The sequence below is a fragment of the Phacochoerus africanus genome, chromosome 1, assembly GCF_016906955.1.
Source record: "Phacochoerus africanus isolate WHEZ1 chromosome 1, ROS_Pafr_v1, whole genome shotgun sequence".
NCBI lineage: Eukaryota > Metazoa > Chordata > Mammalia > Artiodactyla > Suidae > Phacochoerus > Phacochoerus africanus.
The window spans coordinates 74,275,670-74,299,592 of record NC_062544.1 but is presented as its reverse complement, the minus strand read 5'-3'; the positions used below and the strand labels follow the sequence as shown (position 1 = coordinate 74,299,592).

Genomic DNA, 23,923 nt, shown 5'->3' with positions numbered 1-23,923 from the left:
TTTCTACATGTCTCAAAATGTAACAGGACATTTATTATTTTCTTACACATTAAAAAATGGGAGGCTCCTCCCCTGTGAGCTCTGGGGATTGGTCTTAATGATCAGATGCAGCAGGAACCCCAGTGGGTGGAAGCAAATGCTCTATCAGGGCATCTACTGCTCCTTCTACAAGAGATAGTGATGGAAAGCCTGGAAGGATCTAGATCTGGCTTCCTGTGACGCTCATTCCATCTCTCTTTTCCATTTCTCCAAAGCATTTTGAAGGTCTTAGTTTGCCCTCTGGATACTAAATGGACGTTAACACAATGCTTATTTATGATTTTCATTCATAAAAATGAGCCACCACCTACAGGGGCTTTGTTCCCAACAAGTATCTAAAAGGAAGCCAGAAATCTTCTGAAATAGACCTAAGATTTTTTTTTCATTTTCTCTTATGATTTAGGAGCCACAGTCTTATCAGGAAAATACCCATCCTCCCACTTCCACTACACACACACACACATACACACACACAAACTGAGGACGGAATTGCTGGCAAGACTGAAGAATACAGCCTACAAAGAGAACTCCGACCCAAAATCACTACCACGGCCATAGGCGAAGGGATAGGAGGAAGCCACAGAGCCCTCTGAAGCAACAGAAACTGCACAAGGAAACAACCGGAGATTTTAAAATGTGAAAAGTGTAATTTCTTTACAAGGAAGACAGAAACAAAGCCAAAAAAGCCAAGGACAAAAACAATAGACAGGGAAGCAGAATTACAAGAAAAAATTATAAGGCAAGGAGCAATAGCTATTTTAAGAGACAAATGAGAAAAATAAATAAATAAATAAAAAGGCACTTCTTAGAGGAGGAAATGCAAAACCACAGAGAAATGTTTTCCTTCCTGGAAATCAAACATGTACAAGATAAAGAAAATGAGAAACTTCTATTCAACTTCTGAGTGATAAACTCCAAGTGGGTGGAAGTGGACGTATTTAGGGGTATTTATGCACTGGTCGCTGGCACCATAAATCAGTATGATGTCTTTGGAATAAGATTATGGGGTAGCATTGCTCTGGGCCACATACATACATCATTTCATAATGTTCAGAGAGGTTAACTAACTTTCTCAGAGTTCCACAACCAAGATTCAAAATCAGGCCCAATGAAGCCAAAGTCTAGGAACTTATTATTCTCCATCCACCTTTATTATATTCTAAGGACACAACAAGAAAAAAAAAATTATGTAATTTTCCTTCATATCAATTCTGGAAATTTGTCCCAAGGAAACTTCAACAGCAAAGAAAGTTTTGTAAAATATTCACTATAGTATTACCTTAAAAAAAAAACTTTTTTGGCTGTGCTGAAGGCATGTGGAAGTTCCTGGGCCAGGGATTGAACCTGTACCACAGCAGCGACCCAAGATGCCAGAGTGATGTTGGAGCCTTAACCAGCTGCACCACAAGTGAATTCCACTATAGTGTTATCCTAACTAACTTTCAGAGGAAAAGAGTTCTAGATGGCTTACAATCAGACAAGTCAGAGTAAATGAACTTGTTAGAATAGTGTATAGCTTTTAAAGGAAATTATGAACATTATATAGAAACTATTATAAGTTTAGGTAAAAAGTAAAAAAAATTATATTTTTTAACTTTTTTTTTTTTTGGTCTTTTGTCTTTTTAGGGCCACACCCGCGGCATATGGAAGTTCCCAGGCTCGGGGTTGAATGAGATCTATAGTTGCCAGCCTACACACAGCCACAGCCATGCCAGATCCTAGCTACCTCTGTGACCTATACCACAGTTACCACAATGCCGGATCCTTAACACACTGAGCCAAGGCCAGGGATTGAACCTGCATCCTCATGGATGCTAGTCGGGTTTGTTAACCACTGAGCCATGATGGGAACTCCACATAATTTTTTAAGAAAAATAGGTTAGGAAAAAAACTTACAAAGTTGAAGACAGTCATAATGTTATTACTCTTGCTGGGCTAATGAGCATTACATTTGATCATGCTTTTAATGTCGCTGACACATTTTTATTGTAACAAGTGAGACTATGAATGAGTGAATGGATGAACTGATGTCTATTCAATGAGATTCTACTTACCACAAAAAAGAAATAATTGTGTTACATGCAGTTTGGAAGAGTGACAGCAGGAGAATAGATTCTGTATGATTTCATTTACGGGAAACTTGAGAAAAGACAAATCTATATTATAGTGACTGAAAGCAGATCAGTGGTTTCCTAGGGCTGGGTTGGGGGGTAGGCTGGGATTGTCTAGGAAGGGGGACAAGGAATTTTTAGGGTGTAGAACTGTCCTTTAGTTTGTGGTTGTGGATATAAAGGTACATAAATTCAAAATTCACTATACTTTTTTTTTTTTTTTAAAGGGCTGCACTTGTGCCATATGGGGATTCCCAGGCTAGAGGTCGAACTGGAGCTGCAGCTGCCGGCCTACACCACAGCCACAGCAACATCAGATCTGAGCCGGGTCTGTGACCTACACCACAGCTCACGGCAACGCTGGATCCTTAACCCACTGAGCGAGGACAGGGATTAAACCCGTGTCCTCCTGGATACTAGTAAGGTTTGTAACCTGCTGAGCTGCAATGGGAACTCCCAAAATTCACTTTATATGAGAATGTTTTATTATATATACATTATAACGCAATAAAGTAGACTATAAAAAATTTAAAAAGACCATGAATTATTTAATCGAGAGAGGGAAGACTGTTTCGTGGGTACAGACAGAAGTTGAAGCAAAGATTAAAGACTATGAATCAAGTACTGATCAATCTCAAAAAGTCTACAGCAAAATAACTATTCAAATTTACTTATTCTAAATGCAAAGAAATAAGGCTAAGAAATACAGAATATTCATCACACCTAAGACTTTTAAAACAGTGGTAGGAACCAAATCAGACTTCAACAAAATAATTATAAAGCACCCATGCTGTGCCAAAGTTAATATTTTCTCTTTCTAAGGTTAAAGTTTTCTGTATGTATTACAAGACCTATTCCACACTAATGTATAAAACTTTTCTAATGTCATATTAGAATGACCACAGAAATGAGAATCTTCACTGTTTAAGTCACCTACCTGGACTCTACATAACACTAAAGAAATAAGTTCTTCCAGAGAGAACAGACTTGTGGCTGTCAAGGAGGAGGGGGAAAGATTGGGAGTTTGGGATTAGCAGATGCAAACTAGTATACACAGAATGGATAAGCAAGCTGTAGAGCACAGGGAACTATACTCAATATCCTCTAACAAACCATACTGGAAAAGAATATGAAACAGACACACACACACACATATAACTGAATCACTTTGCTGTACACTAGCACAATATTGTAAAGCAACTATATTTCTTTTCTTTTACTTTTGGTCTTTTTAGGGCCACACCCATGGCATATGGAAGTTCCCAGACTAGGGGTCAAACTGGAATTGCTGCTACCTGCCTACACCACAGCCACAGCCATGCCACATCTGAGCCATGTCTGTGACCTTCTCTGAGGCTTGTGGCAACACCAGATCCTTAACCCACTGAGCAAGGCCAGGAATCAAACCCACATCCTCATGGATACTAGTTGGGTTCTTAACCTGCTGAGCCACCACGGGAACCTCCAAGCAACTATATTTCAATTAAAAAAAAAAAATCTCTTCTATACTTGTCGAAATTTAAAAAAAAAAAAAGATCTTCAAAACATAAGCTCACAGTAGCAGAAAATTTCAAACTGTGAAATGAAAAATAGCAGAAGATGCTCTGTGAGGAAAAATTCTCAAGTTCTGAAAACACACACAAAGATTACATATGGAGATCTGAAAGCAAATGAATAAAATGTGCTTCCAATATGAACAAATGTGTGACTTCTTCACTCTCAAGTGACTTAGTTAACTAGTCAGGAGTGTGGTATAAAGTGGAAACTGCATTCATTATACCAAGGGGTAATTTAATGGCTGCAACCAATTACTGACATTGTGGGTGGAGGCTCTAAAACTGCTAGCGAGAGGCTCCTTTCGCTCCTTTCGCTGCCGCCTACCATTCTATTTACAATCGTTTTAGGAGCATCTCCACCCCTTTGGCAAGAGTAGCCTTCTTATAATCATCTTCTTTTCTCAACGATATGGCTCAAGACTTTCAAAACCCTGGGAAATTCTCAGTCTAGCTCAGAAGTGCTAAACAGCAATTTCGTTACAAAACTGGCACAAAGTTATAGGAAGGGTTTCCAATAAACTCTTTATGGAGCACATAAAAAAACAGGTGTTTGTGAAAGTGTGTGTTGGGGCGGGGGAGGGGACAAACACGTGATATAATCCCAACCTTCAAGGACAGAAGGAAGAAGGCAGGCTTGTCACTCTAGAGACAAAGAGAGAAGAGGAGCAAATTTAAGGAACAAAAGGTAAATCTGCTTGGTGGGGGTAGAGAATGACGTTCAGGGAAACAAAGGATCTCTGGTGAATCTTGAAGAAACGGAATGAATAAAATGCTGAGACAGGAGGCTGTGCTGGGCATATCACGAACCATGTGATAATTTATGATGTAATTTTATATTAGGCAAGACTATGTTATTTTATAATATAACCTTAGCTTATATGCCCATATTATCCAACACTGAAAGAGACTGATGTTTTCAAATGTGGCAAAATTGAGGTATAAAGTCAGCCCTCTAAATCTTAATAAGATCTGACTCACGAGTGAACTTGTGGATATGTACACATGGGCTCACACCATTAAAAACCCTCGAGTATAGCCAGTAAGGCGTATATGGTCAGGAAACCCCAGTCCTGGTCCTTGGCCAGGCATGCCATTGACATTCCAATATTTGTGGAGTCCAAGAATGAAGCAATTAGCACTCATCAAAGACTCTTGTTTACCCCCCCCATTTCATCAGCCACCATTCTGGTGGTTCAAATGCAGGCAATAAAAATAGTTGAAATAGCTTTTCCTCTTGACTCAACAATTTGTAGCACAATTTGGAAGACTACAAAAAAAGACTATGAAATTTCACAAATGTTCATCATCTCTGCCCCGGGAAAAACCAGGTCCCCTAAAGCAGCTCAGGATCCCTCACAGATACCTATTTATGTCAGCTGGTAACAAGGAAGAATTCTACAAATACATAAGTCCTCAATGAAATAAGCAAAATTCTTAAAAGGTCCTAGGGCCAGGGTATACTGACATTAAAAGTTGATAAAAAGAATAATGATTTTTTTTAATAGCTGAAAATCAAAACCATGGGTGAAATTCTCATACATAATTCATAGAAATAATTTCTCTCCATTAAAGGTCCCTGAGTCCCAAGAGAACGTAGTCCCTTCCCTTCCTTCAATCCCAAAACCTCTGGGAAAAGGAGCTTTATGGAATGAAAGTATGGGGATACAAATTAAATCGTATTTGATTTTGGAAGGAAGTAGACAAATTACACTATAAAACAAAAGTATAAGCTATTCCTATTGTCTTTATTTCTTCACTAGATAACATAGAAATCACATGTAGTTTGTTCACTGCAGTCTCCTTGGTGCCTAGAACTGGGCCCGCCTGGCACACAGGAGATGCTTAAACATGCAAAAAATATAAAATCAACTGTAGCCAAGAGTTTACTGTCTCTTTAACCATTTGTGTCATTCTTGGTTAAAGAGTGCTGGGCAAGGCAGAAAGATAGCCTGGCTGGTATTTGATAATGATACTTTATTATATTCCTATATTAAAGAAATTATGTTTTGGGGATGTAATCATATAATAATCGTGTAATCATTAAAGCTGACCTAGTCTTTGCAAAAATAACATAACAGAGAGGACAATAAAGAATAAAATAAAATCCTAGAATTCTGCCTTGTGAGATAGTATTTTTGAAATATTTTGTTTCAATATTTTTTCTGCATATATAATCACTCCATATACATGATATATATATATATGCTTATACACTTATTTTTCAAATGAAAGATTATATAGTGCCGCTTCATGTCTTCCTCACTTAAGAGAACAACTTTTTCAATATTTTTAAACATATGTGAGCATGTGTTTGGTGAGCTGAAAGAGCTCTTTACAAATATAAGGAATTATTTAACGATTCCCCAATTCGTGATTCTTGTAGGTTTTGGAGGAGGGAATTTCATTTTTTATAAAAAGAATATTTTTCCTTTCTGAAAAGTGGTACATTTATTTTTGTTTCTTTTCTGACTGCACTGCTTAGACCGAGCCAAGAAGGTTAAATAAGAGCAGAATACATACTCCTGATTTCAACAAACATCAGCTAAGTTTTCACTGACTTTTCTAAAGGGTCAACACTAAAAAGCAATGGCAAAGTAAATATTTACGAATCTATAAATAGAATTCCTGTAAGTCTGTTGTGTACATTCATTTATCCCATAAGTCTGTTGTGTACATTCATTTATCCTCTAAATCTGTTGTGTACATTCACTATGTCAATTTCACATACACGTTTTTCTCCCTTTCTCACCTTTCATCATAGGACCAAATTTCAAAAGCCAAAAAAACCCCTATGATTTCAATTTAGAAATAAAAGCTAGGGAGTTCCCGTCGTGCTCAGTGGTTAACAAATCCAACTAGGAACCATGAGGTTGTGGGTTCAATCCCTGGCCTTGCTCAGTGGGTTAGGGATCCGGCATCACCAGGAGCTGTGGTGTAGGTTGCAGATGCGGCTCAGATCCCGCATTGCCGTGTCTCTGGCGTAGGCCAGTAGCTACAGCTCCCATTAGACCCCAAGCCTGGGAACCTCCATATGCCACGGGAGCAGCTCTAGAAAAGGCAAAAAAAAAAAAAAAAAAAAGAAAGAAAGAAAGAAAGAAAAGCTAGAAATGACTGAAACCAGGCCAAGCTCCAAAAGTTTCCTCATAGCTAAGAGAAAGGGCAAACAAGTCGGAATCAGAAAACAATATCCTAGGAGTTCCCATCATGGCGCAGCGGAAAGGAATCCAACTAGGAACCATGAGGTTGCAAGTTTGATCCCTGGTCCTGCTCAGTGGGTCAATGATCCGGCGTTGCCTTGAGGATCTGGTGTACACTGGCAGCTGTAAGCTCTGACTGGACGCCCAGTATGGGAATCTCCATATGTCTCAGGAATGGTCCTAAAAAAAAGAAAAAGAAAACAATGCCCCAGAAGCAGCCATCGAAGCACCCTTCCCAGGCTCTTCCAGAACCAGGGAAGGCCAGGCTGCCCGGTACACCGTGGTAGCCAGTGAGCTGGTCATCATGGGCCTGCAGGGACACTGCCACCTGGATGCCTGGGAGTCTGTCTGTCACCAGGAACAACCACCATCTATCGCAAAGTGGATGGAGAAAGCTCTGTAGTGAGGGAAGTCTAGGTTCTCAAAATAAAACTGGGAAAGAAGACTTAAACATTTCATAAAATCCGACTTGCAGGGCCGAATCCCAGGCCTCCTCAGGTAGGTATGCAACAAAGGTGCTGTCAGCAGGAGGCTTTTTATTAACAGGTTAAAGAAAGGAGAGATGACAGAGATAGCCCTCTACATTATAAATGGCAGAATATGACATCTTTACAAGGAAAACCAAGGGGACAACAGTCATGATATCATAGCCTAGTCTGTTGTTGTTCTATTTTTTTTTTTTGCTGCACCTGTGAGATACATAGCAGTTCCCAGGGCCGTATACTGAACCCAAGCTGCCATTGCGACCTGCGCCACAGCTGCGGCAACACCAGATCCTTAACCCATGACGCCACATGGGAACTTCCTAGCCTAGTCTATTTTTAATTTTATTTTCAATTTAAGGATACATACATTAAATGTGGGAAAGTGGTGATACCCATTAAAAAATATACTTTGCCATATATATTCCAGTAAAATTTAAAAATTTTAAAACATGCTTTGATTCCATTCCATAGGGCATTCATTATGAATAATCTCGAGGAGTCAATGAAAAAGAGTTGTTGACCACTAGAAAGGTCTGGGGTGCACCAAAATCAGGGACCGAGTGACTCTTGGTTAGAGTCTGGGATTTGGAGCTGGACTATGTTTAGATACAGGCTCTATTAGGTGCTGTGTGTGGTTAGGCTGGTCACCAACTTCTCTGAGTCATAGTACACAGACAACCATAGTTCTGACCTCCCAGGGTCCTTAGAAGCAGAGAGATGGCCAGTCCGCACAGTAAGTGCCCAAGTTCAGTTAGTGTTAGCTGCGTTCACATCCACTGCATCCAACTGTTGATGTAAGGGCTCTCGCAAACAAACTGAGACCACACTGACAAAATCTATCAACCATACTCAAACAGGGGAGTGGCTGTTGATAATGCTCCTTGACTGGGCTTCCTAAATGCAGTTACCTTACAACAAAGTCGTTGGGATATCTGAGAACTGCAGGAGACCACTCAGGTCTACACTGCAGTCGTAAGAGGACCACTCATGTGCAATCGGAATTGGTTACCAGGATTAGACTATGAGGACAGGATGAAACCTGAATGGTCACCTGGTCTGTTGGAGTTTTTTGCTTGTTTGGGGTTTTTTGTTTGTTTGTTTGCTTTTTAGGGCTACAGGTGCAGCACGTGGAAGTTCCCAGGCTAAGGGCTGAATCAGAGCTGCAGCTGCTGGCCTACACCACAGCCATAGCAAAACCAGATCCAAGCCGCATCTGCAACCTACACCACAGCTCACGGCAATGCTGGATCCTTCACCCACTGCGCAAGGCCAGGGATCGAACCTGCATCCTCATGGGGACTAGTCGGATTCATTTCCACTGCGCCACAAATGGGAACTCCCTGGTTTATTTGTTTTTAACTACAGGATCAATTATCCAAAAAAAATTTTTAATTCTAACTTCCAAAACAGGATCCGCTTGCTCTTTACCAAGCCTGTGATTTTGTTTTGTTTTTCTAAATGATGTTCCAAGGCAACCACTCATCTCCTGAATGTCAGCCACTCACCCATCTTCTAAAGAGAGGATTCCCTTCCACGACTTGGAAAAAGAAGAAAGGACCGATTCTTGCACAGCAGTTGAGATGTGATTATTTTTTTTATTAAAAAAAAAAAAAAACTGTTTTGAAACAGAAAATGTAAGCTGGCTCCCTCTTTCTTTTTGGTCACCCTGAATAAAGGAAAATAGGAAAGTTACTTACAATAACTTCCCTAAAGGATTCCTGGTCATTGATTGTCTTGTCTGCTATACATCCAGATTGATTCAAGTAGTGGTAGTTTTCTGGCACAGATAAATAAAATTCTTCTACAAAAAGAAAAAGAAAAACACAACCTCAGTCCTTGACTGGCTAAGATCAGACAAAACTGAAAACAGTGGTCACCCTGCAACTTTGAAAAATAAAATACAAAGATAATCCCATGCTCTTAATCATCCACTATTAAGATAAAATGTTTTCTCTTAACAATCACCTAGGGAAAATAGAATTATTAAATTAGATGGGATGGAAAACATTACTGAAGAAAAAACTGATGAAGACCCTATTTAGATTGTTTTTAAACACCAGATGTTCAGAAATCAGCTTCTTTTGGGTGTGACTTAAAAGGAAAACCAGTTGTAATATACAGTACATTTTTCACAAATATTCTTTAAATCAGAAAAGAACAAAGACTACAAAACAAACCAAACATTTCAAGATTTCCCTATGGAAGATTTTCCCTCTCCATGATCTGGCTCTAAATGAATGCAGCATCTTTCAAGTGGTGGAATGTCAACAAAGTCTAAATGGATGTATTCTCATTTCCAGATGGTTTTTAAAGTGAAAATGAGCTGCTAGCACGTATGTCTCTACTGCTTGTCCCGTCCACTCACCTCTCTCTTCGTGTTCTAGCCCTGCCAGCAGCGCATAGAATACGTGGTAATTCCTTTCCCCGGGGTTTTGCCTTACTACTCGGTTCTGTGAAGATAAATCAGACTTCCATTCAGAGATGTTTCCTCTGCATAATGAACACAAATCAGTAATTGCCAAAAACCGTTCTTGCAGAAGAGACGGTGAATTACATCACATTTACTTACTTTTTCTAATAAATCTTCATGTGAAACGCAATGGCAAGTCAAGGAACAAAACAAGGATGTGGCACACTCAACGCATCTTTAGTTTTCTATTCTTTCTTACCCAAATCATTACAGATCCCTATTTCTTGGACATGGAGATTTCCAGTGCCAAAAGATAAGCAAACAAAACACAGAGTATTTTATCAAAATCCTATTTCGAACAGGATACATGTGCCCTAGGAAGTATCAAACTATTTGACAGACTTCGTTTCAAACAACAAAGAGCTGATGTTGGAAGAGGAGTCCGATTCTTCAGATTAGGGACGTGCTATCAGAGGTTCCCCAAAGAAAGATGGTTCCTTGTCTCCCACAATAATTAACAGGTCAAGCACAATAATAATGGAGCAGCAACTAGGTACAACCAGGAAGGTTTCACATTCTGTCCTTAGACAAGAAGGAACAGTTTCTGCTTAGATAGTCAAAATACTATGGACAAAACCTAAAATGAAACAGGATACAATCTACAATTCTCCCGCCCTGAATATTTCCCTTCTGGCAGATGTTCAGCTGAACAAACTTCCCGAAGCGACTGGAGTTGTTGTTGTACACGGTCTTGGCGTTCCCAAAGGCTTCCATGATGGGGCTGTGAAAGAAGCCAGGACAGCAGTGAGTGCTACTTCGGAGAGATTGAAAACCAGCGATCGCATCCCTCACCAAGAGCAAAGCAATTATAAGAGGAATCTGAAATCAAAGGGACCTATAGCCATTGAAGAGCCAGATTTTCTCAGCACTTGTTGAAATGGGTTTATAATGTCCATTTTGAGGGACAGAGCCCACAGCTGGTTGTCCAGGCACAGGATGCTACACAGAGTCAAGGAGACCATGACATCTGGGCTCTGCACACATCAGCTTATACACACAAGCCAAGGGTTGCACAGAAAAAGGCCCCGCTTGAATTCCAGGAACTGAAAAAGTCTCAGTCCTAGAAATTTCATCCATGTGTTGTATGTTCCCATCTCACTTCCCTGAGTCTCCTCCAACCGTAAAATGTGGTTAGACTAGGTTGGGGGTCAGCCATTTTTTTTCTGCAAAGGACCAGAGAATAAATGTTTCTAGCTTTGCAGGCCACATGGACCATTTCAACTACTTGGCTCTGTCACTACAGATTGAAAGCAGCCATAAATAATACCCCAAAGAGTGTGTCTGCATTCCTATAAAGTTTTATGTACTTATTTAATGGGTTTTTTTGTTTTTGTTTTTTGGGGTTTTTTTTTGCTTTTTAGGGCCACACCTGTGGTACATGGAGGTTTCCAGGCTAGGAGTTGAATCAGAGCTACAGCTGCCAGCCACAGCCACAGCCACCATGATCTGAGCTGTGTCTGCAACCTACACCACAGCTCATGGCCACACAGGATCCTTAACCCACTGAACATGGCCAAGGATCAAACCTGCATTTTCTTGGATACTAGTCGGATTTACAATCCGCCGAACCACAACAGGAACTCCTATATAAAGTTTTATTTATAAAAATAGGCTTCAGGAAGACTATGAAAACACTCTAGAGACAGATGTTGGTAATGGTTGTACAAGAGTGTGAATGTGCTTAATGCCACTCAGCTGTACACTGAAAAATATTTCCAGTTACACAGGGTATGTCATGCAATTTAACATACCATTTCACCACAATTTTCAATAAATTTTGAGAGCTAAAAAAAAAACAAAATCAAAAGAGGCTGCAGGATATGGGCATCAGGCTGGAGTCTGCTGACTCCTGGACTAGTTGCTAAATAAGAGGACGTGTAAAGATCGTCTTGGTGCTAAACTCTTACAGGGCACCAACCAGACACTGTGCAATTACAAACATTAATTCAAATTTTAGAGGATAGGACGGCACAGCCCTCTTTCATAGCTCTGAGGTCACTGCTATTGACCTGTCATCATTCTTCTGCCATGTGGAGGCTATAAAAATGCCATTCAGCTCATGTGGTTCCTCCAAGGAACTGACATGCAGGTGGGGACTTTTCCTTGAGGCATGGTTGAAAGGCAGGTCAAGAAAAAGAGAAGAGAGTTTTATCTTTTTAGGGCCGTACCCAAGGAATATGGAAATTCCCAGGCTCAGGGTCTAATCGGAGCTGTAGCCACCGGCCTACGCCACAGCCACAGCAATGCGGGATCCGAGCTGCATCTATGACCTACACCACAGCTCATAGCAACGCTGGATCCTTAACCCACTGAGCAAGGCCAGGGATCAAACCTGCAACCTCACGGTTCCTAGTCAGATTTGTTTCCACTGTGCCACAACAGGAACTCCAAGAAGAGAGTTTTAACTCCTTAAATAAGCCAAATGCTGAGGAAAGTGAGTCCTGTCTGCTGGAAAGGAGAAACACGACGGAGAGATACCTGCTCTCAAGAATAGCTCGTTCAACAGAGGACGTCTTCTCCTTCAAGGACAAGTCCAGAGACTGCTGACTGATGGCTGATAAAAACTTGAGGATCAACTTGGTGCTTTCGGTTTTACCTGCCCCGCTTTCACCACTGAAAGACAAAATGCACAAGTTTGTGCTTCAAGGTAGAATTTTAAAAACAAAACAAAAACCACCCCTACAACATAGCTTGGCCAATATCACTCCATTCCATCTAACAAAAAACTCCCAAACAGTGGGAAAAGAGATCAAAATGCTGAGATACAGGAGGTAAGCGTCCTTCCTTCTGCCAGGCACACAGCCTCGGTGTTGGCAATGCCTCTCTTAGCATGTGAGGGGGAATAGAAGGTTCCACCTTTAATGAGCTCAGGTAATAAGACGGATAGTGCCTTTGGTGGCAGCTAAGCACTACAAGGACCAGGATCAGTGTTTTGTTCGTTCTTTCTTTCTTTCTTTTTTTCTTTTTAGGGCCACACCCCAGCATTTGGAAGTTCCTAGGCTAGGGGTCGAATCAGAGCTGTAGCCGCCCGCCTACACCACAGCCACAGCTACTCGGGATCTGAGATACGCCTGCAACCTACACCACAGATCACGGCAATGCTGGATCCTTAACCCACTGAGTCAGGCCAGGGATCAAACCTGCATCCTCATGGGATACCAGTCGGGTTTGTTTTTGCTGCACCACAACAGGAACCCCCCAGTGTTGTTTGTAAAGTATCTCAGACCCCTTCAACAGTGTCTGTAAATATTTGTTAAATGAATGTATATCTGTTAAATGAATAAGCATATTTATGATCTTTCTGCTAAATATGCACAAAATGCAACCATTCAATAATACTGAAGGGACAAGGGAATGAACCTGCAGGTGCTGGACCCACACTTAGGCATTTTATTCCCACAAAAATCCCACAAGGGGAGGCAGCAGCTGAGTGTCAGAACTGAACAGCAGGTGCGTCTGGGTCCAAGGTCCTGCAGAGACCACACTTCTGTGATGATTAAGGAAACGTGAACAAGAACAACCTGGGGGTAAAGGGGGGCGATGAGAGAAGTGAACGAGGTCTAAGTTGTGTCATAAAGGACAGCACACAACAGCCAGGCACAGCAGAAAGTGGGAGGATCTGGGGTCAGGCAACCTGTGAACAGAAGCACAGAGGCTGGAGGAGCTCAGGGTGTAAAGGGGTTAGATGCTGGTTAGGTCAGCTGGACCCAGATCAGAGATGGTGGAGAAAGGGCAAAAGGACCAAGTTTGATGGCCCAGAGGCAACCTCGGGAGACGGAAGGCAAGGACCCTGTCCAATCAGGGTCACCCATGAGGAACACGGCTCTGAGGTCATGCTCCAGAAGGACCGAGGCTCCCTAGGGAGACCTGCTACGGATCTATGTGTGTAACGGTCACGTCCTAGACAAGGACAACTGGGCTGGAGATGGAGGGAAGGGTATGCAGACAAGAAATGTAGAAGGAGAAACCAATCAATTTGGGGCAAGGAAGGCAGGCTGCTCGGTACTCCGGGGAGAAGCTGCGAAAAGACAGGGAACTTAAGAGAAAAGCAAACCAACGGCAGAAGTAACAGCATATGATTGGCAACACTATCTGTGGTAGCAGGTTCATAACTGCTCAAGGGGTGAGATAAACAGAGGAGGCCCCCGCACGTCCTAGGAACACAGCCCCAACTGAGTGCCAGGAGCTGGGAGGCAATGAAAGGAATTCTGCAGAAAACATGGTGAATGATTAAGCACATATAACAAAGGAAGGAAATGAGTCAGAGATGACACGGTGCCCTACTGGGCACTGCAGGTGAGAGGGTGCTTGGCCATCGGCAGGTGTTGGGATTCCAGCCAGAGACTTAAAGGCACATGTGCCGAGGGCTCCTGGGAAGGTGTGCATGTGCGCGTGTTCTCTCTCTCTCTCTCACACACACACAAGACAAATACCCGGGAATCCACACCTATCTTGAGATCAGAAAGCAAAACCCAAGACATCAGAGATGCGCCCAGTGGGAGGGGCTGAACCCACAACCCTGAAACCTTCCTGCCTTGATGTCTGCGATAATGAAGGCCCCCTCAAGTTACACCAACTTAGGTTGGGTTTTTCGTTATCAACACCAGAATCTTTCTAGTGCTGGGCTTAGCACCACCTAGTGCTGGTGTCAGGCAGGGAGGTACTGAATGAGTAACACGAACGGAGAGGAAGTTGCAAGAAGAGATTTAAATAATTCTCCAGGTTTAAAGAAGTACATAGGGAATTATAGTCAATATCCTATAGTAAACGATAATGGAAAGTCTATGAAGAAGAATATACACAGACACACACACACACGTGTGTGTATATAAATAACTGAATCGTTGTGCTATACACCAGAAACAAAACATGCTCAATCAACTATACTTCAATCTAAAAAATAATAGGCTCCAACTGTGGCTCAGTGGGTTAAAAACCCAATGTCGTCTCCCTAAGGATGCAGGTTCCATCCCTGGCCTCGTTCAGTGGGTTAAGGATCCAGTGTTGCCATGAGCTGAGTGGTACAGGTCACAGAAGCGGTTTCCATCCTGTGTTGCTGCAGCTGTGATGAAGGATGGCAGCTGCAGCTTTAGTTCGATCCCTAGCCTGGGAACTTCCATATGCCGCAAGTGCAGCCCTAAAAATAAATAAATGCATACATATGTACCATCCACCCAGCAGCTGGCGACTAAATGTTAACAGAAACAAATCCGAAAGGCAAACTTCTCCAGTTAAAATGTTCAAGGCAAGTGAACTGAGCCAGAGGGGGGGTACATGCCAGTTCCACATTTGGTGGCTAATCCTCCCATATCCTCGGGCCCCCTATCTTCCAAGACTGCCACCTGGGTGCCCTCAGGATGGCCCATCTCCAAAACAAAGCCACGTGTAAAATAAAATCAGGCCTCTCACGTTCCCACCTGGGGCTGTGGAAGAGCAAGAACTAAACCACTCCTGTGTTATGCCCTTGAGATCTGAGGGCTGTCAGAGCCTTTAGCCTTCGATGATGAACATGGTAATAACAGAGTGGAGAAGAGGCTCTGTGTAATAACACAGAGTGGAGCAACGGGAGCGTGAAACCCAAGACTTGCACTGTCCTCCACCAGTCACGGATCTTGAGCTACACGAGGCTTCAGCCCACATTTTTTCTCAGGGTAGCAAACCTTCTTCAAGTATCTTTTTTTTTGTTTTTATTTTAAATTTTATTAGCGTTGACTTACGATGTTGTGTTAGTTTCAGGTGTACAGCAAAGTCAATCAGTTATACACATACACATATCCATTCTCTTTCAGATACGTTCCCCATAAAGGTTATTACAGAATATTGAGTAGAGTTCTCTGTTCTATACAGTAGGTCCTTGGTGTTTATCTATTTATATATAGTAGTGTGTAGATGTTAATCCCAAACGCCTACTTTATCCCTCCTCCCCCCTTTGCTAACCATAAATTTGTTCTCTATGCCTGCAGGTTTAGTTCTGTTTTGTAGGTAAGTTCATTTGTATCAGGTTTTTTTTAGATTCCACATGTAAAGTGATAAGTGATATTTGTCTTTTTCTTACTTCACAATATGATAATCTCTAGGTCCATCCACATTGCTGCAAGTGGCATTATTTTGGTCTTTTTATAGTTCTTTATATATATTCCATTGTACATATGTACCACAACTTCTTTATCCTTTCATCTGTCAATGGACGTTTAGGTTGCTTCCATGTCTTGGCTATTGTAAACAGTGCTATGAACATAGGGTTCATATATCTTTTCAAAGTATGCCCAGGAATGGGACTGCTGGTTCGATATTTAGTTTAAGAAAACTCCATACTCTTTTCCATAGTGGTTGTACCAATTTACAATCCCACCAATAGTGTAGGAGGGTTCCCTTTTCTCCACACCCTCTCCAGCATTTACTGTTAAAGACTTTTTGATGATGGCCATTCTGACTGGTATGAGGTGATACCTCATGATAGTTTTGACTTGCATTTCTCTAATAATCAGTGATGTCGAACATCTTTTCGTGTGCTTTTGAGCATCTGTCTGTCTTCTTTGGAGAAATGTCTACATAGATCTTCTGCCCACTTTTTAATTGAATTGCTTGTTTTTGTTTTGTTTTTTTGGATAGTGTTACATGAGATGTCAGTATATTTTGGAGCTTAATCCCATGTTGGTTGCTTTGTTTGCAAAGATTTTCTCCCATTCTGTGGGATGTCTTTTCCTTGTTTTGTTTTTATGGTTTCCTTTGCTATGCAAAAAGCTTTTAAGTTTAATTAGGTCCCATTTGTTTATTTTTGTTCTTATTTTCATTACTCTAGGGAGGTGGATCAAAAAAGATATTGCTGTAATTTATGTCAAAGAGTGTTCTGCCTAAGTTTTCCTCTAAGAATTTTATAGTATCCAGTCTTATGTTTCGGTAAGCATCTTCTTTAAGCACATCTTTTTTTATATGTAAGTAAAACTTGAAACAAAAATAAAACTCAGATTTGTGCAACGGTAGTTCTCAAACTTGGCTGCACATGAGAATTACCTGCTATGTCTCTAATCCAAACCTAAAAAGGGTTGAGCTCAGTCACCAGTATTTATAAAAATTTTCCAGATGATTCTACTATGAAGCCAGAGTTGGGAAATAATACACTTGTACAGTTACACATATTTCAGATAGGACTGCACCAGGAGATAAAAGAGGCAACTGGGGGGGGGGGGTGTGCAGAAGCTTTCCATGAACAAGGCAAAGAATAAATATAAATAAATCCCAAATTGTTAAAACCCAGAAACATGCTGAATGTCCCCAGATGTTGATGTCAAGGTAAGAGGACTCTCTGCAAGTAAACTCTTTTATTTTTTTTTCTTTTCACGACTGCACCTGTGGCATATGGACATTCCTAGGCTACGGGTTGAATCAGAGCTACAGCTGCCAGCCTAAGCCACAGCCACAGCAGGATCCGAGCCACATCTGCCACCTATGCCACAACCTGCGGCAATGCGAGATCCTTTAACCCACTGAGCGAGGCCAAGGACTGAACCCGCATCCTTAACCCCCTAAGCTACAATGGGAACTCCTCTACAGGTACACTTTTACCTAACTCTCCTCTTCCCCCTGTACTCCCAACCCCTGCCTGTGACTTTAACATTCCCCATGAAATCATTTACCAAGGGTCAAAGAATGTGATCCTTGAAGCAATGAGGCAAGAACAGCTCTGCAGGGGTCTATGTCCCCTCAGCAGCCATGTGCCCACCACGTGTCGGGCTGCACGAGGGCTGGGAGAACAGTTCAAATGGTCATGGACAATATTTCCCACCCAGCTCCAGCAGGAGAAACCAAGAGTCACATGCGATGGTTAATCCTGTCAAGTATAAATCTCAGGAGATGGGAGGATTCAGAATTTAGATGGAGGTAAAGGTTCAACAAAGACCCTTCTGAGAAACACCACTTAGACTGAAATGCAGAGACATGCACAGGAGTAACTGGGTGAAGACTGAAGGATGGGGGTGGAGGGGTGGCACCTGTGGGAGGAAACAGCCTGGTGCCTTGGGGGAATGAAAGGTCATGAGCTAGAGTCCCACTGAGAGGCCACTGCTCTCCAGACAAGTATGGAACTGGTTCTTTCAATAGGGACAGGGAGAGAGGCTGGAGTTGTGTTTCATGGCCAGTGGCCAATGATGTAATCAATAATGCCTATGTAAGGAGGCCTCCATAAAAACCCAAAAGGATGGGGTTCAGAGAGCTTCTGGGTTGGGGAACATATGGAGGTGGAACACAGCACCCTGGAGAGAGCCTGGGAGACCTGCACACCGGCTGTGCATCTCATTCACCTGCTTCCTGAGCTGCATCCTTTTATACCTCAGTGGTAATCTAGTGAGATGTGTGAACTCTGTGGGCTGCTTGAACAAATTCACTAAAACCCAAGGAGGGGGTCCTTGAAAGCTCTAGGGTAGAGCTGGTTGGTCAGAAGCACAGGGGACAAAGCAAAAAAAAAAAAAAAAGGGAGTTCCCGTTGTGGCTAAGCAAGTTAAGAATCCAACTAGGGGGGAGTTCCCTTTGCGGCACAGCAGAAACAAATCCAACTAGGAACTATGAGGTTGTGGGTTGGATCCCTGGCCTCGGTCAGTGGGTTAAGGATTCAATGTTGCCATGAGCTGTGGTATAAGTCGAAGACATGGCTCAGATCTAGAGTGGCTGTGGCTCTGGCGTAGGCCGGCAGCTACAGCTCCAATTGGATACTTAGCCTGGGAACCTCCACATGCCTCAGGCGCGCCCTAAAAAGACAAAAGACCATAAAAGAAAATAAAAAAGAATCCAACTAGGATCCAAGAGGATGTGATCCACCCCTGGCCTCACTCAGTGAGTTAAGGATCCAGTGTTGCCATAAGTTGTGGGATAGGTCATAGATGCAGCTCGGATCTGGTGTTGCTGTGGCTATGGTGTAGATCTCAGCTGCAGCTCCAATTTGACCCCTAGCCTGGGAACTTCCATATGCCACAGGTGTGGCCCTAAAAAACAAACAAAAAGCACAGGGCACAACAGGACCGGCAACTGTACTGGACAGCTTGCCTGTCTTGTGGGAGCAAGCCCTTTACCTGTGGAATCTGATGCTAGCTTCTGGTAGACAGAGATAGAACTGAGTTAATGTTTGGTGAACTTGATAATAACCTACTACGTAATATACAGCATAAATATTATAGCATTATAATGATATAATGACCAGGTAGATACTTCTTTGCTTATCGTATTGCACAGCTATGACGCCGAAACAAACTTCAGGATTGAAAACAAAATATAACACCAGTAAAATCCACGTTAACAAGCCTAATTTAAACCCCCTGGTTAATGCTGTTTTGCTCAAACTGAGGCATGTGCTCTGCTCTGCGACTACCTGTTCTCTCAGGAGTCTGGCAGCCTCTTCAACCACGAGCACTATTGTTCCTTTATTTATCTCACCCCGTTCCTTTATTCCCAGCATGATAAGACAGTGACTTGTGCAGCAATTATGATGTTAGTTTATCTGCACTTCACATCAAACACATCACTTACACGTCCAGTCCTGCAGCTGTCCCATTCGCCCATGGCAATTACAGTCCCAACCCTTGGCGCCAACACAACCACAAAGGCAAACATGGGCTTTGGGGAAAATGCATGCACCCAGATGAACCCAAATGACCTGATACTGTTTTTAAAAAACAAAAAACAAAAAACTATAAAGATAACAGTGAAGGTCAAAAAGGGAAAGAAAAGTAAACCTGGAGTTCCCGTCGTGGCGCAGTGGTTAACGAATCCGACTAGGAACCATGAGGTTGCGGGTTCAATCCCTGGCCTTGCTCAGTGGGTTAACGATCCGGCGTTGCCGTGACCTGTGGTGTAGGTTGCAGACTCGGCTCAGATCCCAAGTTGCTGTGGCTCTGGCGTAGGCCGGTGGCTACAGTTCCAATTCGACCCCTAGCCTGGGAATCTCCATAAAAGAGATTTGGTTTACTTTTCTCCATAAAAGAAAAGTAAACCAAAGCACTGATGGGGGGGCCTCAGAGGCTGTATTCAAAGTTTTGAGAATTTTTTGTAGGCAGAAGAGCAAGTCACACGGCAGTTTTTAAGCAGGGCAAGGTCATGATCAGGTTTACAGTTTTAGAGAATCACTGGGTGTGAAGGATGAAGTGTGGGGGCTGGATGGAGGGAGGGCGGAGAAGAAGCAGGGAAGTGAGGGCAGAAGGGCAATGAGAGAGTAGACGGGAAGGGCCCCCAACAGATCGTGGAGGGAGAAGGGAGGGCACGGCTGATAGCCCCGGTCCGGGTGGTTGGTAAGTGACAGGGAGGCTGGGGGACAACTTGGGACAGCCCAGGAAGCTTGCCAGTCAGCGTGCTGACCTTGGCACTGGGAACACAGCTGGGCACGTCTGTCAACGCTCACACTGTAAACATGAGACCAGTATACTTTACTGCATATGGTTTCACCTACTTATTGGGGGGGGGGGGGGTGGTGACTTCTAGATCCAAGGACGACTTCTCCATCTCAGGCTTGGGACCTGGTAGAATGGAGAGTCCACTTGCTGGGGTGGAGAAGCAGGGGAGAAGGAAGACGTTTCAGGAGAAAATTAGGATAAACTGAGGTGGGGCCACGCCCGAGGTGTCTGTCAGAGGCTCTGTGACGATGCTCTGGGCCACCTTGGATGCACACCTGCAACTCACGAGAAGCTGGCAGGAGGGGTGTCTGAGTCTGGGGAGGCTTTCAGCCACAGAGAAGGAGAGGCAGCAGGGGTCAGAAGACATCCCCATGTGGAAGACAATGGAGGAACCCAGAGAACGAGGAAGAAGCCAGAATGATGGAGCAGCTGGAAGGAGAGCCGGGCAGCGTATGGGAGGGAGTGTGGAGCCAAAGATACATCTTTTCTTTTTCCCCAAGATGAACATTCTAGAAATTTTTGCATGATAATGCTGACGATCCACAAGAAAAGGAGAGGTCGGAGAATCAGGAGCAGAGAGGATCAAAGATGGAGTAAAGTCCCCAAGAAAGCAGGGAGGAGGGATCAAAACACACCTGGAGAAAAGGACCTCTGGCGGCAATAGGGGCCTTTATCCACCCTGCAGGCCCATCTCCCTCCAGTGCAGGTGTCAACCATGACCCCAAACCTGCTCTCCTGCCTGTTCTTGTCAATAAAGTTTTATTAGAACACTGCATTCCAGGGCAAGGATGATGAAGCAGTTGTAACAGAGATGATCTCATCCATTGATCATTAAAATACGTATGTCCTCCTGGCCTTAATAGGACAGCTTTGCTGACACCTGACATTTTCCATCCTATGAATGACATTCCCAATTCACTTGATTTTCTCAAAATAGACACCGAGAATCCGTTGCTGCCAGAAGACTCAGGAAGCTCCTCTAGTGTCTGGAGGATCCACTCTGAAGCTCTTAGCAAGCAGGACAAAGCCGTTACGGTGAGGCCCTGGACCAGGAAGTAGGATTCTGTCCTGAAACTAACACAGGGAGACACAAGTTCAAGTCCTGTGTCTGCTGCTCACACTCAAGCATCCTTGGCAAGTTGCTCAACAGCTCCAGACCTCAGCTTCCCTGCAGGAAAGGCTTCTTATCTTTCTTAAGGAATGGCAGCTCCTTTCTTTGCGTTTCGAACCCCATGTCCTCTGTCCTTAACAAATCCCACATGCTACAGGCCTACCTCCCATCTAATGATCCTTGTTCTTCCACATGTTCTTGCAAACGCTGCTGTGCCCTTCCTGCCCTCTGTGCCAGCCACACTCCCACATCCCCTTTGACTCATGACCACAATGTCCCTGTCCCTGTGATGTATCTTCTTGATTCCTTCTTGAGCATCAACTGCTACTTTTTCTCTGAGCAACTATGTACACATTTCTATTTGCCCATTAGGTGAGCTGTGTTGAAATTACCTATTTATATCAGTTTCTGCCTGCAACTTTATTTTGGGGAGGGGGGAGCTGAGGCATGCAGAAGTTCCTGGGCCAGGAATCAAATTTGCACCACAGCAGTGACAATGCCAGATCCTTTAACTGCTAGGCCACCAGGGAACTCCTCTTTTAAAAACAAACTACAAAGCTTAGAAAGGTAAATTTGCTATGTGACATGGACACTAGGCATGCCCCATGCCACATTCGTGCTGGTGCCTTTCTAATTCAGGGTGCAAGTTTTTTGTTTTTTGTTTTGTTTTGTTTTGTTTTTGCTTTTTAGGGCTGCACCCGAGACATATGGAGCTTCCCAGGCTAAGGGTCCATTCGGAGCTACGGCTGCTGGCCTATGCCATAGCCACAGCAACACAGGATCTGGGCTGCGTCTGCAACCTACAGCTCATGGCAACGCTGGATCCTTAACCCACTGAGAGAGGCCAGGGATCGAACCCGCAACCTCGTGGTTCTAGTCGGATTAATTTCCTCTGCACCACGACAGGAACTCCCAGGGTGCAAGTTTTGTTCATTCTTCCAACTCACTCATTTCTACATATACTACTAGAATAGAAAAAAAAGACTGAACACCCAATTATTATTTGAGGATAAAAAACATAGTTAAAAAAATCACTCCAATTTTTGGAAACCAAAACTTCTGCAAAGCAAGCCAAGGTCCCAAACCAATAGCTGCTCCGCCCATCCATCCTTTGATTGACAGCTATTGGACACTGGCCCCTCTATCAGACAGTGTTCTAGGCAAAGAGTTGCACAGATGAATGACCCAGAGGCCTTGCCTACACTGTGTATCTTAAAAGGCCATATATACTGAAAAGACCATAACAGACTAAACTCTGCCTGCCCACAGTTGAAATTAACTTAAAACATACTAGCTTAACCAAGAGCTTGTCAGATTAAAAAACACTCACAGGAATGTTAAACATATATTTATATTTTAGATATTATAACAGCATAAGTATTCATTTAATGTGCATAAGAAGGTAAAATAAAACTAGAGCTTAAGGGAGATAAACTCTTGAAAGTGAACCAACCAAAAAAGGCTTCAGCTAGTCTCCTAGAGACTAAGTAGTGACAGAGGCTTGTAAGGTGAGAGAAAAATTCAGCTACAAGGTCCCTGCCTCGTTCCAAATAGGCTTACTTTCTGGTTTCATAGGTACCAGCTTGAAAGTTTTGAAAGTAGTAACAACGTTGCAGCCACCAGGGGGCAGGTCATGCCTGAGGAAATCTAAATAGGGCCACTGTACCCTACAACTTTTATTTTTATACTCAATTTTAATTCCCACAGCCCCAAGCCCCACTTAAAAAAAAACTGCCAGAGAGATCTATTAAAAACCAAAACACATTTTAATGAGGAATCTATTCTTAAAGATGCCGTTTCCTGAGTTAATTTAGATAAATACAGTCCCTCTTTTCACATCAGCATTACACAATGAGAGCTTTCTGTTTGGGGTCCTCTCCCTCTCCCCATTCCCCCCACCGGACCAGCCCTCCTGATTTTTAAATACCACAGTCTTTGGCAGGAAAATGCCAACCCCTTTCCGTTTTATTACACACACACACATACACACACATGCACAATGATCTCATTTGATTTTTCACTTTCTTCCCAAACTGCTCTGTCTAGCAAGTGATATATGAGTCACGCTCTCATTTTTTCCACTGAAAGTAATAAACACAGGCAATTATCGATGGCAAATATTTAGGTACCCAAGAGGTATGAAAAACAATTTGATCTTACATTCAGTTTTCTTTCTTTCTGTTAATCTTATTATTTTCTGTCTGCTGCCAACGGTGATCTTAAATTCTAACTTCTGAACTTGCAGTGACATCACCTAAAGAGCCCTCTCGTCAGAAGGCAAGTTACTTTATTGGGAAGGTGACTCTTAAAAGCTCTCTTTTTATACTAAGCATTAGCTTCATTTTGATTAACTATAAGGTGTAATGATTCCTGTTCACTTAACTGGATACACTGACTATCCCTCTATCCGAGTTGTTTTCCACAGCCTGATGCATTAGATCCGTTAAGGTAAGAATAGATCTGCCCAGGTGCTTCTCTTCCCTTAAAGAAAGCAATAGATAGAGGGAGGTGGGGAGAGAAAATATGAAAGAGAAATGCACTGCTCTGTCCTCCACATTAATATAATTCTGACTTA

At 42.8% G+C, this 23,923-nt stretch overlaps 1 protein-coding gene across 2 annotated transcripts in view; it reads right to left on the bottom strand.

Annotated features, from left to right (window-relative positions):
• Window positions 1–23,923, bottom strand: part of MYO10 (myosin X) — a 240,395-nt gene that overhangs the window by 94,969 nt on the left and 121,503 nt on the right. For both annotated transcript variants that reach the window (XM_047767779.1, XM_047767788.1), the window contains exons 5-9: window positions 12,337–12,471; window positions 10,455–10,579; window positions 9,958–9,971; window positions 9,754–9,838; window positions 9,086–9,189 (exon numbers count right to left, since the gene is read on the bottom strand). In XM_047767779.1, coding sequence (XP_047623735.1) covers window positions 9,086–9,189; window positions 9,754–9,838; window positions 9,958–9,971; window positions 10,455–10,579; window positions 12,337–12,471 — 463 coding nt within the window. The remainder of the gene's footprint in view (window positions 1–9,085; window positions 9,190–9,753; window positions 9,839–9,957; window positions 9,972–10,454; window positions 10,580–12,336; window positions 12,472–23,923) is intronic.